The sequence below is a fragment of the Drosophila kikkawai genome, chromosome 2R, assembly GCF_030179895.1.
Source record: "Drosophila kikkawai strain 14028-0561.14 chromosome 2R, DkikHiC1v2, whole genome shotgun sequence".
Taxonomy (NCBI): domain Eukaryota; kingdom Metazoa; phylum Arthropoda; class Insecta; order Diptera; family Drosophilidae; genus Drosophila; species Drosophila kikkawai.
The window spans coordinates 5249246-5266272 of record NC_091729.1 but is presented as its reverse complement, the minus strand read 5'-3'; the positions used below and the strand labels follow the sequence as shown (position 1 = coordinate 5266272).

Genomic DNA, 17027 nt, shown 5'->3' with positions numbered 1-17027 from the left:
AGAGACAATGGTTATGGTAACATGTATTTAGCTTATAAAAAGGAAAAAGAAAGAGATAAGAACAACAGTCACAAGATGGATTGGAAGTTTAGTGGAATGGAAGAGCGTAGACCCGCAGCCCTTTTCCTGTTCTTTAATCGCTAATTCCTTTTATTTCTGTGCTGACGTCGCAGTCGCTCCAAGACTTTAGCGGACTAATTTTTTTGATAAAATAGTTTTTCAGTCTTTTTATTGTAAAGTCTAACAGTGGCTAGTGATTAACATTTTCGAATTGAGGCATTTTCGTGTTTGTGTGTGAGAAGTGCAATAAAACTAATGGGGCGTTTAAATAAAATAAAATCTTATTGAGCTTTAAAATATACAGCTGTTTAAGCTGTTACTCTTCAATATGCACTTATTCAACGCAATACTAATCGCTGTCTTTTTCTTGGCTGTGGTCTTTAGGCTTGTCTCATCATTAGCGGTTCTGCTTGTCTCTCAGAAAGCTTTTGATAAGACTTTTTGACGTCCGAAAAAGCTCTGATTTAATATAGTATATTCATACTCATAATCTGGTGCGCGACATAAAAAAACCAAACATTTTAAAATAAATAAAATAACCGAAGTCGAGTTGAGGAAGTGTAATTCAATTGATTGCTGCCAGTTGATCTTGTAATTTGATGGTGCTGATATATTTTATAGAAAAAAATATAAATTAGTTATTGAACAAAATTAACCACTCGGTCGGTTTTTTTAAGTTTTAAATATTTAATACATGTTTATACAAAGGTATTAAAAATGATTACATTAACAAGAGGTATGTATCCGTAATAATTAGTAATAATCATATTTCAGATGGAGGGAACAGTTTAGTTTCCACTGTTTTTGTTAAGGGTTTGGCGGGCCAACATTAGGTGGAAAGTTCTTCAAAGTTCAATAAAGAAAGAAGACTAAGTAATAAAAACTTTCAATTCACTTACCTATACATATTATTTTTACAGTTTTACATTTTTCGCTACATATACCGATTGTTTCTAGGGTAGCTATATTATAAAGTTTTCCGATTTTCATAAAATTAGACACAAAATTCTGAAAAAATTAAAAATGGCTGTGTCTGAGAGTAAAACATTTTTATTTAAATATATATATATATAAATTATAACTATATATGCTGAACAAAAACAATATAATGACAACTTTCAACACACTTACCTATACATATTATATATTATATTATATATTATATATTATATATTATATATACCTTCATATATATATATATATATATATATTATATATTATATACTATACCTTCTTATATATATATATATATATATATATATATATATATATATATATATTTATATATAATATATAATATATAATATATAATATATATATATATATATATATATATATATATATATATATATATGAAGGTGAAATATGATAGAGTAGTCCGATCATTAATTTTTGTATACCCTTGCAGGGTATTATAATTTCAGTCAGAAGTTTGCAACGCAGCGATGGTGACTTTTCCTATTCTATGAAGTATATATATTCTTGATTAGAAGCAATAGCCGAGTCGATCTAGTCATGTCCGTCCGTCCGTCCGTCTGTCCGTTTCTAAGCAAACTAGTCCCTCAGTATTAAAGCTATCTGAATGAAACTTTGGATATAGTCTTCTGAATGCTCTCAATGCTATATACATATGTCGAAACGGCCGTAACGGCTGCCATACAAATAATCGATAAATTTGTAGAAAAAAAATATAGCTTTGATGTTTTTTTTTAACTTTTGCTTCTTTTTTTAGATATGGCCATTTAATTTCATTGCAGAATTTCCGTTGCAATTTTATAAAAATCGGACGACTATATCTTATAGCTGCCATAGGAACGATCGGGAAATTAATAGAACAAAAATTATTATTTCGTTTGTTTTTCAACGTATTTTCATCTACTCTGAGATATAAGCTTTTTTTATTTTTTGAATGTTGGTATAAATTTTATTAAATCGGACAACTATATACATATAGCTGACATAGAACCGATCGGTAGATGTATGTCAAACTGTAAACATAAGTATAAGTGAAATGTAATGAAATAATATCTGCAAGGATATAAAATCTTCGGCGTGCCGAAGTTAGCTTCCTTTCTTGTTTATTATTAATTTGGCCAGAATGGATCGATTCTTAATTGCGAACTGCAAGGGTATACAAACTTCTGCGTGCCGAAGTTAGCTTCCTTTCTTGTTAATAATAATACTAATAATTGTCAGTAAATATGACATGAGAATATTTTTTTAGGCACTATTATCGACACTTATCTCACCTCGTTGCTGGAAGTTATTGTTTGATTTAAATTTTGCAAATACTTACATATATCAGAGTTTATATATTGAAAGGTAAAGAAGTAATGTATATTTTTTTTGTAGCAGCAAATCACTTGATCTAGCCCGTTTTAACTTATACATTATTTGCATAGAAGACTATCTTTCAGATACAGAAAAAAAACAGAGATTTGTTCGCTTAACAACGACAGATAGACGGTCATGGCTACATGGACCCGGCTGTTAATGCCAATCAAAAATAAATATACTTATTAGAAATGACTCCCTCACTGCATTGCAAGCTTTTGGATAAAATTATAATACCCTGAAACTGTATTATAATATATTATAAAGCAAATTTTATATTAACCTTCTCTGTTAGAACCAAAGATTCGTGATTGGGCTAAACCTCTACAGCGAGTTAAAGTAATAATAAATAACAATAACAATAAAATAAACTAGGTCTGACTGATTCATATAGGACTTGTCAGACTTCACATGTGTATGTCTAATCACATCGGTGAAATCTTAAGTGATTTTGGTGTAAACGTTATATGTAGCTCTCATGGTACGGGGCCACCCATGTTATAAGATATCATCGGTGATTCACCTGGAGGGATTGAACACATTGCTTTCTTTAGGGAGATTTTTCTTAAATTTAGACAATTTTATTTGATTCTATGGCGATTTACCAAAATTATAGAAACAACTTTTATTAAGGGGGGAGTAACTGGCAAAAAAAATCAGATTTTCTGGAATTTTTTTTGGCCAAATGAAATAGCCAATCGAAAATTTTTAAAGTAAGTTTTATAATATATATATATAATATTATATTATAACAAAAAATCAAGTTTTGTTAGTTTCTATACATCAACAGCTATCGACACACGTGGGATTTTTTCGATATATTGATTTTTTGCAGAATGGTGAGTGATTAAAAAAATTTTTTAATTTTCACGAAAAAAAAGGACACAAAATTGTTGATAAAAAAAGTATATATATATATACTGTCAAAATTTCAGATCGATCGGCTAAGATTTGTTCGAGTTATATTTCCAGCCAACTCAAAAAAAGTGGTTTTGAGAAAAACGCGTTTAAAGTTTTAAAATCGTATATATATATATGGTAGGCATCGCCGCAGAATGGAAAATGTCGACACTTAAACACTTTTGCCGGACTCTATCTATCTGGTATGTTATTTTTAAGACGCTAAAGAATTGTTTAAGCCAAAAAAAAAGTTCGATTTTTTAAAATATTTACTCTGATGTCCCCCCTTAAATTAAAGGTGAATTTTTCTTACATTTAAAACAATTTTTCGAAGGGCAATTTTTTCTTTAATTATAAAAAATTGAGTTACTAATAATAATAAACCGCCTTTAATATGGGATAGAGGTTTACGCCGATGGTTAAAGGCATCGGCGGCGGCGTAGAGGTCAAAATGACTCGGCGGCGGCGGCGTAGTTGTCAGAAAGAACCGGCGGCGGCGGCGCGTCAAATAAGGCAAAAAGTCCATTTTAATGAGTTATTTATTTTTTTTTAAGTTTTATAAAGAACAATGACACTGAAGGCCGCGCTGAAGCTGCGCCGATGCCGCACCAGCGGCGCGCCGCGGCGCGCCGTTATTTTCATAATTTGGCGGCGGCGCGTCAAATAAGGCAAAAATCGGCGGCGGCGGCGGCGGGGCGCGGCGGCGGATATGTCTTATATGGGATGGTATTTTTTGATTTAGATGTAAAATATTTTTGTTGATACAGTATTTCTTAAGGGGGGACATCTGAGTAACTTTTTTTAAAAATCGAAAAATTTTTTTTTTGCTTAAAAAATACTTTAGCGTCTTAAAAATAACATATCAAAAGATAGAGTCCGGCAAATGTGTCTAAGTGTCGAAATGTTCCATTCTGCGGCGGTGCCTCACATGTAATCGTATACGATTTTAAATCTTTAAACGCGTTTTTCTCAAAACCACTTTTTTTGAGTTGGCCGAAAACATAACTCGAACAAATCTTAACCGATCGATCTGAAATTTTGGCAGTATATCCAAAATACCTATGGCTATCGACACACGTAGGATTTTTTTTTTTTTTTGCTTACTTTTTTTTTTATGAAAAATTTTGTGACGTTTTTTTTTCATGAAAATTGAAAAAAAATTTTAATCACTCACCATTTTGCTAAAAATCAAAATATCGAAAAAATCCTACGTGTGTCGATAGCGGTTGAGATACAGAAACTAACAAAATTTGATTTTTTGTTCTAGATCAAAAATTAAGGACGTTAGGTTTTCGGCCATGGACCCCTTTCAAAAAAATAGGGCCTACGAAGACATGCTGCACAGCCGCCATTTTGTTTTCGATTTATTAAAAAAAAAATTTATTTTCTAGTTCACATCTAACATAATCAAACCTACTTTAACATTTTTCGATTGGCTTTTTCATTTGTCCAAAAAAAATTCTAGAAAATGGGCTTTTTTTTTTGCCAGTTACTCAGATGTCCCCCCTTAATGGTTGATCATCAAAATATGTGCAATACGCCCTTATATTATGACGGAAACTAAAAGAAGCCCACGAAGAAATAAGAATGGAAGCTAACCTCGGCACTCCGAAAAGTACAAAATTATTTTGAAAAGATTTAATACGATTAATACCATACCGAACTAAAAAACGCCTTAGTTACATAATGGGAATCGAAATCCTTCGACTCCCTTTTGATAAATCCGAGCACGGCTTTGGCTTTATTAACCATGTAAGAAATATGTTCAGGGAACGTAAGTTTAGGACCTAAGCGAACACCCAGATCGTCAACAAGAGTTATTTTTTTTCCAAAGAGCAATCATTAAGCATGTAAGTTGCATACTGGGGAATAGAACGTGACAACGTCATCAGTTTGCATTTGGAGCTATTGAGATGTAACAAGTTAGCACCACACCATGCAAGTTATTAATATTCGATTGTAAGTGAGACTGGCAGGACCTGTCTTTATACTGTAGTTTAATATTGTCAGCCGATATAAGTACTTCAGAGTTAGTTAAAAGCAGCGGGAGGTCATTGATAAACAAAGTAAATAACAGCGGGCTGAGGTGGCTACCTTGTGGGACGCAGAATGTGACACTAAGGAAATTGGATTGAGCATTTTTAAACGAAAGTCCAGTCACTTAATTATTTTATTTTATTATTATTATTTTTTTTTTTGCTTTGCTTTTATTTGTTGACAGGCCCTGACTAACTATGGCTGGGTTGGAAGGTGGTTACATAGTAGACGGCTTCTGCTGGAAACCCGAATCAAGTCCCTTGCTAGAGGATTTGGATGGGCAAAGAGTTTTTCCTTGTAGGATTTTTCGATTTCATTCTTAACTGCAAGAATGCCGAGATCCCTGTGGATTTTTTCATTGCGAATATACCATGGTTCCCCAGTGATAGTTCTTAGGATTTTTGTAAGTATGATGTCTAGATTGGTGCTGCTCGCTGTAACGAACACACTCACTGAGCGTTGTCCACCTTAACACACTCTGTCTACTCTTGACCGGCTTGCTCAGGGAACATGGGCGTGGTTTTGTGTTAAAATGAACAAGAGGATAAATAAGAAAACCCTTCGGTTAAGGACTCGGACATAACAGAGAACCTATCGAAGATGAGGACCAGATGTTGTTGGCCTCAGTCACCCTACCTGTGAAATTCCATCAAACTCCACCCTTTTACCCGCTGCTTTACATACCCGGAAGTGTCCTAAAAGACATCAGATTAATCATCTTCAACTGCATATAATTAACGATAGCGATATTATTATGATACATTTTGTTTATCCTAACCTAAACCACTTCTTCCTAAGTGGCAATCCTAGGTGTCCATGGTCCAGTCCGATAAGAACCTTCGGCACTACGTTGCTATACGGCTTCATCAGCAGATCCCGTTGACTCAACATCTGCATCGGCAGAATCAAGCTCGATACGGCATAGACGTTTCTCAGTACGTGGCAAGTGGGCTTCCCAAAATCACTTATCTTCAGACTCACCACGTTGGTAGGCTCTCTGGTTGCCCTACCTTCAAACCAGATCTCTCCGTAGCTCTTCATCAACCGTCGTCCCTCCAAGAGCGCATACGTATCCACCTTCCTACCGGGAGAGAAGCCGACTTCCCTCGGCGTCAACACAGCTTAAATTCCTCTGCACGGACGCCTCCGCTGCCTGCGGAGCCCTCTGTCCAGACTGTTTCTGGAAACTGCTCGCTGCTTGTTCTCCTCGTGGTCTCTGTAACCACCTTATAGCGAAAACCACCTGTCCGGGCTGCGCCTGGCAGGAGCTGACTGCTGGTTCCCCCTCCATTGTGGCGCCTGAAGCCACTAGCAGCCGGCCTTCGCTCCTCGCTCCTCGTCCGATCTGACCGAACTTCGAACTTGTCGAACCTCCAATGAACTTTCGGCAGTTTCTAACTGATTTTCTATTATATTCTATTAGATTAGAAAACCTCGATGCGGTTCATGCTATTGATTGCACACGCCTTGGTCGATGTTTACTTGTAGCACTCGACGCTTCGGCTTCTTTCCCTGGACGTCCGAAATCGTACACACGACGTTTGCTTTCTTCTGTAGCCATGCGCTGACGTGCACTACAGTAGAAAAGGGCACAATCGTCACAGAATACCTACTCCTCTGGCCACGCGCTGAAGTGCACTACAGTAGAAAAGGGCACAATGGTTACAAAATACATAGCCCCGCCCACTGGCTTGCTCCTAGGAAGCTTGGCCACAAGCTCCTACATGAGGGTTGGGTTTCCCAGGTGCTTCTCCGCCTCCGCTGACTGCAAGAAGTCCGTAAGGTTACTCACTCAGGTTGCCAAGGGAACGATCTTCGCCAGGATGTGCTCCGGCTCACCCATCGTTCAACCAGGTACTTCTCCTGGGAGAATGCTGCATGACATGGAATTGCCCTAAACGGCGACCCCACATAGATAGTTCCCAAAGGAAGGATCGACTTGGTGTGATAAACAAGCGCGATTCATTCCGATAGCTTAAACTCACACAAATAATCACACACATAATTAGTCTTAACATACCGCATTGTGTCCTGCTAACTTTGCACGACTATGAAAAGATAATTTTCCCGGCAATTTATAATGGCGCCCCAGCCCTTGGGAGCTCATTCAGTTTCGGCCGGCGATCAGCCAAGTACTTCGGAGGAGCAGCGGTAAGGAACCAACCAAGCAGTCATACCCTGAATCGGATAGGAGGTTAATTAAGGTATTTTGGTAAAGTGGTGTAATAGTCGGACCTCGACCATATCTTACGTCTCTATATATTGGTAGACCTTAGGGCCTCCGAATACGTCTTGATATTGGTAGACCTTAGGGCCTCCACAAACTTCTCTATTGGAAGTCCTTAGGGCGTCCACAAACTTGTCGATATTGGAAGTCCTTAGGACCTCCACAAACTTCTCGATATTGGAATACCTTAGGGCCTCCGCAAACTTCTTTCTATTGGTAGACCTTAGGGCCTCCACACACTTCTCATTTACTAAAAGATCTCATCGTCTTCGCTAACGGGAAAATCTCAGGGCGTTTCGACCCGAGCGAGAAGGATGTACCTGACCTTGAAGTGCAGCGTTCCAGAGCCGCTACCGGCAACAGCAGACTAAACCCCAATCTTTCTAAACAGTTGTAATATTCGAGACTGCCACTCGCAGTGGATGATAATGCGTCCAGAGCGGAGGTGGAGCAGTCGATGTCCGCTTCAGTATTGAGCTGGGGCGCTAGCTCAATGTGGGAACTCACATACTTCTTGTATTTCATCCAGTTAGTTCTGTGCGATGTCAGCCTGTAGGGGTGTGATCCGTAATTTCTATACCTTGAAGGAGGGTTATCAACAATGGCGAGTGATCTGATAAAAGATTCGAAGGGCCTTGGCGTTTATTAAATGGCGAGGTATGTTTTTTGTCTTCGCGAAATCAATTAGATCTGGCTGCCATGATCTGACTGCACTTTTATAGATGTAGCTTGCAAGTAATTTGTTGCAAACCTTTGGTGAAAAAGGTGTTTGATGCGTTCTCTGATAAGGATGCCGGCCACGCCGTGGGCTTTACCATCTGGAGATATAACCTCTTATATGAAAGTTGTATCTGCTTGTGAGGTGCGTTTCAACTAGTAGCATGGCGTCGATGTGTTTAACATTTAGGATTTGTGTTTCGACTTTTGTGCCACAAGCAACTGTATCGCCATATTCTGATTCTGGACAACCGTTTAGATTCAAAATTGTGGCTGCCCTGGGGCCGGCTCTGTGTTTACTGAGTTTGAGGGATTTTTTTTTGTGGATGTTCCATACCTGGTCGTAGAGCTTCAGCGTAGGAGGTGTCCTTGAGGGGTATTTAGCGGACCGAAAGAGGATCTGGCTGCTTTTGCAAAAAATAGGTCTGGAGGAAATTTTGAATTATAATACATATTTTGTGTATTTTGTTGTGTGTCTTTTTAAACTCTTGCCTTTAAGGGCTTCTAGTATCTCAGAGGGAGTGACATCAGGTTGAATTCCTATTAGTGTTACTTGCAGTCCCTTGCTGCTTTTTAGTTAGTAGGTGTAAAAGTTCTTTTTTGTTTCCTCCTAATATAAGTAGGTGGGGGCTTTGCCTTTTCTGGTTCTCCTGATCCGGCTTTGCTTCTCATCAGCTGTTGGCGGGAAAAATTTGTTGTTGTTGGTTGGGTCATTGCATTTGATGGTACGGTTGATCTTGGGTTTTTTACCAACCATGTTTTGAGGGCTGAGCTTACGTTTAATCTGGATGTAGGGATCCATGCCAGTCTGTATGGCCGGAACCGCTTGTTGCTTATCAGAGCTCACGGTTTTTTTTACCATTGAATTTGGCGCTGCGGCCGTTGGCACCGTTTTCGCAATATTGGTTGTTGTTTTAGTTGTTGCTGTTGCTTTTGAAGTTTAAAGCCTAGTACTCTGACGACGAAAATCCGCTGTAACACGTGTGATTGCTAAATCGCTCCTTATATGGCTACGGAGCCAGTGTGGCCAAAAAATTAAGGAAAAGCCATATAACGCCAAGTACCAAATGTACCTTTTATGGCGTTTAAGGCTTATATTTGGTCACACTGGCTGTTTGTAAACAAATATTAAAAACAAATATTTAAAATATTAATAAATATGGCATATTAAAATGTCCTTTGTACCCACAAATTCCATATTATGGGCATCGCCTTGACAGCCCCTATCAATGTCACTTTTTTCCTTCAACTTTCTCTCCATTAGCGGTGTAAGAATAAATCAAATGAATTATTGTTACAGCCCGAGATCAGCTGTTTACTATTTTGATCTGGCAACGCCATTCAATTTGAACAGGCATCATTTTCGTCGTCATAGCACCGGCAAAATCGACGAGGCACAAATTTCTTCTTCTTCCTTTTTTCACACCGTTTTTTTTTAAATGGAGTATGGCCGCTGTAACACGTAATACAGCGGAATCGCTATTTAATTTGCTCGGTAACCAGTGTGACCAACAAAATTAATGAAAAGCGATAAAACGCCATGAAAAGCGTAATACTGAATAGCCGTTTGTTGTTTGAAAATAAATAAAAATGAATTCAAACGAATTGGATTTTGGTGTTTTCCTGATGTATTTCGCTGTTAATGAGCTGGAGGGAAAAAAGGAAACTGGTCGTCGCCCCCATACAAACGATTACTTGCTTAGGAGGAACTTTTTTAACTTTTTGTAACTCCGCAGCAACAGCCTCCCAGGCATTGTTAAGGAATATGGAATTAAAATGCTCCTTGTGTGTTAAATCCCATATTATGAGCTTCCCCTTGACCGCACTATTCAACGCTACTTTCTTCTCGCGGGCAGAAAGTTTTTCGGTCATACAATTATTTTATTCCTTCAACTATCCCTCCATTAGGGGTGTAAGAATAAATAAAATGAATTATTTTTCGCAGGTTTCATTTTCGTCGTCAGAGTACTAGCAAAAACGACGAGGCGAAAAGTTATTCTTCTTCCTTTTTCGACACCGTTTTTTTTATATGGCCGCTGTATTACGTGTTACAGCGGATTTTCGTCGTCAGAGTACTAGGCTTTACCGAGCTTCGACGCTCATTCTTTTGTTCGCTTATTTTTTTGAGCTTGCTACGCGTGGCACCATATATGTACATGAACTTTGCAGCTCAAAAACACGTCTCACGCACTAGTGGCCGTATGTCATACGTACTCTAAGGCTAGGCCTCACTATCAGTACATATTTTCGAGTTTAGAATTTACTTTTTCACCATGAAAAAAACACTTCGAGAATAAACACCGCGTAGCGGTCGTCCGTAGGCACGTCTGGACTTGACGAAGGTCCCATGCTTAATGGTCACTTAATTATGTCAATGTCTATTTAAGGAGATCAACAGGAAACCGAATTAAGTCGAGCTTCAAAACAATAATTATATTCTTCCTGCCAAACTCGTGAAAAACCACCGGGGTTTATTACAATTTTCTATTTGGTGTTTTTAATAGTTCCCGTTTACTTCATGTGTGCATGCATCTTTTCTGTTTGTTTAGGTTAGGTTAGGTTAGGTTAGTCCGGATGGCCCTCGAGGGGCCACACATCGGCCTATATGGCCCATAGCTATCCGGGGAAACTCCTGGATGGACCTTGAGACTATTTATGCGGGTTTCGAGATCCTTGAATATCAAGGTGTTTTTCGCAAAGGCAAGGAGTTCGCCTGGCTTCCTCCTGGAGGCATCTCCTAGCGATGCCAGAACTGGAGAGCCTAGGTATCTCATTCTTGCCCTCGTTAGGGCCGGACGTTTGCAAATGAGATGCTCCAAAGTTTCGGTTGCCTCGGATTCATCACATTTCCGGCATTTGGCGTTGTCGGTAATACCCAGCTTGACTGCATGTACAGCAGACAGGCAGTCACCTGTTAGAATACCCACTAACATTCTGCAGTCCTTCCGTGGAAGATGCCGCACGTAGTGAGTGAGTTTCTCGTTGTGCTCTTTACACAAGATTTTTTATATTGCGGAATTACTCCTCCACCTGCTTTTTTGCGCTTGAGTCAGCCCGTCTCTCTAGCTCGCTTTGGAGCGTTCTTAGGGAGATAGGGACGTTTTCTGTTCTTTCACTCGCCAGTCCGACGCCTTCCTTTGCAAGTTCGTCCGCGGTTTCGTTACCGTCTATGCCTTGGTGACTGGGAACCCAGTAGATCCTCACTGACTTAGTCGTGCTCAGGCTATCTAGTGACTCCCTGCTTGCCAGTACATTTTTGGAACTGACCGCTGATGATTGCATGTTTGTTTTTTAATTCCATTTAAATTCACATTTTAGTTTGGGCTGCCTTGGTTGCTTTGCATTTTCGGTAAGCAAATGCGTCGTCGGAGTGACCGTGACCCTGGTGATTTCGGTTTTGTCCCCTAGTGGGTCTCAAATAACCCTTTAGTGCCCAAGACTGCCTCTAGATGGGTATTGTTAAAAACACCGTTATTGTATTATTTTCATTCTTTTTCACTCGGTTTTCCGTTTTTTCTAATTCAGGGAAGTCCAATAACACAGGTACACAGCCAAAAATTTTCACGAACCATTTCAAGTTTTCCATGATATAGTGGGTGCTCCTGAGTAAAAGTCACATACAAAATTATTTTGCATCACCTACAGGTTCCGCGGTATACCTAAGAATACAAAAAACCGATGTTTGCCGACATTTTGAATTACGTGGCCTATATAATAAGTCAAGGCAACCTATAAAATGGTAGTAAATATGTATATGTATAAAAAGGTCTTTCGAACATAACATTTTTAGCCAGGATAATCCTTACATTACAGTTTGACAATTCCAGTTATACATTCCCAGCTTTACATTTTCTCTACATCTACGGATCGCTTCTATGGCAGCTATATGATATAGTTGTCCGATTTTCATAATACTGTTACCAAAATTCTGAAATAATACTAAAAGCTCATGTCTCAAAGTAGATGAAAATACGTTGAAAAACAACGAAGTTATAATTTTTTCTATTACTTTCCCTATCGTTCCTATGACAGCTATAAGATATAGTCGTCCGATTTTCATAAAATTTATACCAAAATTCTGAAATAATACCAGAAGCTTATGTATTATGTATTAGATTAAAATACGATGAAAAACAACGAAGTTATATTTTTTTTCGATTAATTTCCCGATCGTTCCTATGGCAGCTATAAGATATAGTGGTCCGATTTTCATAAAATTTTTAATAAAATTCTGGAATAATATAAAATGGCTATATCTCAAAAATGATGGAATAATATTGAAAAACAGCCAAGTTATAATTTTTTTTCTAGAAATATATCGAACATTTGTATGGCAGCTATATGATATAGTCGTCCGATCCGGCCCGTTCCGACATATATAGCAGTGAGAGTATATAGAAGACTATATGCAAAGTTTGATTCAGATAGCTTTTAAACTGAGGGACTAGTTTGCGTAGAAACGGACAGACGGACAGACGGACGGACAGACGGACGGACAGACGGACGGACAGACGGACATGGCTAGATCGACTCGGCTGTTGATGCTGATCAAGAATATATATACTTTATAGGGTCGGAAACGTCTCCTTCACTGCGTTGCAAACTTCTGACTGAAATTATAATACCCTGCAAGGGTATAAAGATACATATTTACTCCCATTTTATAGGTTGCCTTGACTTATTTGAAATTTGACAGCAAATAGGAGTAGATAATAAAACCAAAAAAGCTGTTTTACTCGTTTAATAAATCCAATAAAATGTCCTCATGAAAACGCTTTAAACCGAAATTAAAGAATACAATGAACAATAGATTCAATGAATATTTAAAATTAGTTCCATATCAGATTTAATTCTCAGAATTGTTTTTTCATCACAGAAATTTTGAAAATTTTGGGAGTTTCAACTTTGGCGTCGAATTCCAAAGACATGGGCATTGGTTAACGATTGGGACTATTTTTTTAGTAGTGCCGTGATGTATTGAGAGTAGGTCCTACCGAAAATAATAAAGGTAAGTCTAAGTGGCCTATATGGCCACGTAATTCAAAATATCGGCAAACATCGGTTTCTTGTATTCTTAGGTATACCGCGGAACCTGTAGGTGATGGAAAATAATTTTGTATGGGACTTTTACTCAGGAGCACCCAAATATCATGGAACATTTTGTGTTCCTGTGTAATTAAGTACGTTGCGTTTGGAATACATACTAGAGCTAGCGCATGCTGCTGTATTCATTTGAAGCTGAAAATTTGTGCAACTCGGACGAAGTAATTTTTTTGTAAGAAGTGCAACATATAAACAATTTTTTTTTAATTAGAAAAATTTGGAAAAAAATTGTACTGTGTTGCTGATAGTCTCAAAGACATTTGTAATAAACATTTAAGGGTCCATTCTAATTAGTTGGGCCAAAAAATAGACAATTTTCAGGAATTTTTTGTGGACAAAGGAAAAGACATGTTCAAAGTTTAGCAAAAATTTCAAAATTTTTAGAGCATGTCCTGAAGCAGGACACAGGGCGACGTAAGCCCATGCCCAAAAAAGGAACTCCTCTGGCGACCGTCCTGCAGGACGTTAAAATCGACTGAAACCAAAAATTCAAAGATGTTCTTGTTTAGTATTAATGTGGTTATGGAATAGACTAAAATTATAAAAATTTAATAAAAAATAAAAAATGGCGGCGATTCAAAATTTTTTTTTACATTTTCGCGAAAATTTTCTTCACTTTTTTGTTAATTAAAAATCCAATGTATAAGCTATCAATGTAATTGTATTCTGTTCCATGGACACCTTCATTACGCGTATTTAGAAAAAAGCCTTAAGATTCGTTAAAAATTGACTGAGATAGGACGGTCGCCAGCTCGAAAAATGTAGTTTTCCAGAAAACGTGTTTAAAGTTTTATGTTTGCTCCGTACCTCCTTTAAGCCGGCAGGCTCGGAGGGTCATAACTTTTAAACTATTACGTATATCGATTTTCCGTTTTAGTATGATATTCTAGACACTTATAACCATAGTAGAATTATACAAGGTAGTCCACTTGGAAAAAATAAGCCCTAGTTCGGCTCATCAAAGTGTGCGTGAGACGGGTATAGTCTCAAAGTTTGAGTGAAATGTCAATAGTATGTGTGTTAAACACACTATGTTTATAAGATTGTACATTGGGGCTTAAATTGTTCAATCTCTTTAAAGTTGTTGTTGAGGCAGCTCGTCAATTTTATTTTGGTTTTTCTATCATCGGCAACCGTCTCCAGGGCAATTTTTTTTAAACGTTTGTGCCACAAAAATTGCAGTATTTTTTTTTTTTTTTTTTTTTTTTTTTTTTTTTTTATATAAGTTCAAATTTAATTATACGTTAATCAACCAAATCAATGATTATAAAACGTAGGGACTAACACTAACAACAAACATAACATGGAAACATAACAGTAAACGGTAAACAACAATTTATAATTTACAAAGGCATTTCAGTTATTGGTGTAGGACTCGGGTTCTTTGCCTCCCTCTTAACCAAAGGTCACCTGGATGTCGTCTCTTCAGTCTTCGTCTGGACATGGGGATGGCCAATGATGCCGCTAGGTGGTTGGTGTGGGCCAGAAGCCGTTCATTGTACCGACTTGAGTGCCTGTTGATCTGCTCCCTCACTGGTAGCATTTTGAGGTCGTTAGCGATGTCTGCATTCCTAGCAAACCAGGGTGCATTTGTGATTGTGCGCAGCGCCCGGTTTTGGACCCTTTGCACTTTCATAACGTTAGAGTCGGACGCAGTACCCCATATCTGGATGCAATAGGTCATAGCAGGAACAACTATTGCTTTGTATATCAGCACTTTGTTGCTGAGGCTCAGCTTGCTGGTGGACTTTAGCATCCAGTTTAGCTTTCTGAGTTTTCCACGGCATGCTGCTGCTATTTTGGTGGTGTGTTGCCTCCACGTGAGCCGCTTATCCAAGATCAATCCCAGGTATTGGGCCTGAGGAGATTGAGGAATTAGCGTGTCCTGAAATTTGACCCTAGGGAGGATTTTGTGTCTCAGGGAAAAATTGCAGTGTTGCGATTTATTTCCATTTATGGATATGTTCCACCTCTTCGTCCACTCGCTATATGTATCCAAAAAGCTTTGCGTTTTTCTAGAAGCCTCGATTCGACACGCTGAGTTTGCGATAAAGGCTGTGTCATCAGCATACGTTGCAAGAAGTGTCCCCGGTTCTCTGGGATTGGGCAAGTCAGAGGTGTAAAGGGTGTATAACACAGGACCCAAAACACTCCCTTGCGGTACTCCAGCTCGACTGCTTCTAATGGATGATCTTTCACCTCTCACATCAACCATGAATTTTCGCTCCAGCAGGTACGATTTCAGAAGGAGATATTGAGCAGTTGGTAGGAGTGTTTTTAGCTTAAAAAGCAATCCATTGTGCCACACTCTATCGAAGGCTTCCTTTACGTCAAGGAAGATAGCAGAGCTGTACTGACCGTTTTCAAAAGCATCTAAGATATGCTGCGTTACTCTATGAGCCTGTTCTGGCGTTCCATGGTGATTCCGGAAGCCAAACTGGTGATCTGGAATGGCATCCTGAACACTTCTTACTGCCATCATTCTGCTAAGAAATATTCTCTCGAATATTTTAGAGAATGTTGGCAGCAAGCTTATTGGCCGGTAAGACGCAACAAGGTTCTCCGGTTTGCCTGGCTTAGGTATCATCGATATCACTGCGCACTTCCATTGTGTGGGGAAGTGGTAAATACGTAACATGGAGTTGAACAGGAGCACAAGGAATAATATGCCCTTTTTGGGCAGAGCTTTGGCAACTCTATTATCGATTCCGTCAAATCCTGGTGCTTTACTAACGTGCAGTTTTTTAATTTGGAGACAAACTTCTTCCGGACTTACATGACGAATGGGCTCTACATCTGGGCAGGAAGTATTAAGAAATGCCAGTGTTGCTTCCACGTCCTCACTCCTAGCAAGATCAAACGGCTGAAATCGACCTTCTAGTTCGTCAGCAAAAGCCAGAGAAATATCTGCATCCGATCTGCACCAAGTGTTGTCAGCACGCTTTATAGGGATTCTGCGTGGGGGCTGCCGTTTAACTGACTTTGCTGCTTTCCAGATGTTAAATCCATACGGTTTTGTGGGGTCTGCATTGCGTAGTAGATCTGAGAAATAATCATTTTTCGTCTTATGCAGCAACTTCTTTAGATCGTTCTCAGCGCGACGATATGCTCTTTTGTCGGCCGGATTTTGCGACCGCATGAATCTGCGACGCAAGGCTCTTTTCGACCTCACCAAATCCAGGACCTCAGGTTTTAAAAGAGCATGAGGTGGATCTGATGGGTTTATTGCGCCTTGTCCACTGGTTGAAGATTCGGCAGCAATGTGAATGTTTCGCACAAAGACCTCAGTGGCATCATCAATGTCTTCAGGGGATCTCAGGACCATGTTGAGGTTTACTAGCTGGTTAATTGCTGCCTGAAACCGTGGAATATTTGCGTTTCGAGGGAGAATATGTGTTTTTTGGGAGACCTTGAAAGCAGCACTTCTTAGCTCAATTAACAATGGGATGTGATCAGAACAAAGTTCCAAGCTCCCTGAGATGGATAGGAGCTCAGAGCGAATCCCCCCATATATGGCAAAATCAATTGCAGTTGGCGTACGCTGGCTGTACGGGTAGTGGGTAGGACCTCCGGTTGCAAGGACTTGAATGTGAGAGCTGAGGATATAGTTTGCCAATACTCTTCCACTGACAGAGGAATTTCGACAACC

The 17027-nt window shown here is 38.8% G+C and overlaps 1 protein-coding gene across 1 annotated transcript in view; it reads left to right on the top strand.

The window, feature by feature from the left end:
* Window positions 1-762: 762 nt before the first annotated feature.
* The window catches only part of LOC108081519 (scavenger receptor class B member 1), a 188863-nt gene continuing 172598 nt past the window's right edge, over window positions 763-17027 (top strand). The window contains exon 1 of the mRNA XM_070284290.1: window positions 763-796. Coding sequence (XP_070140391.1) covers window positions 778-796 — 19 coding nt within the window. The 5' untranslated portion in view covers window positions 763-777. The remainder of the gene's footprint in view (window positions 797-17027) is intronic.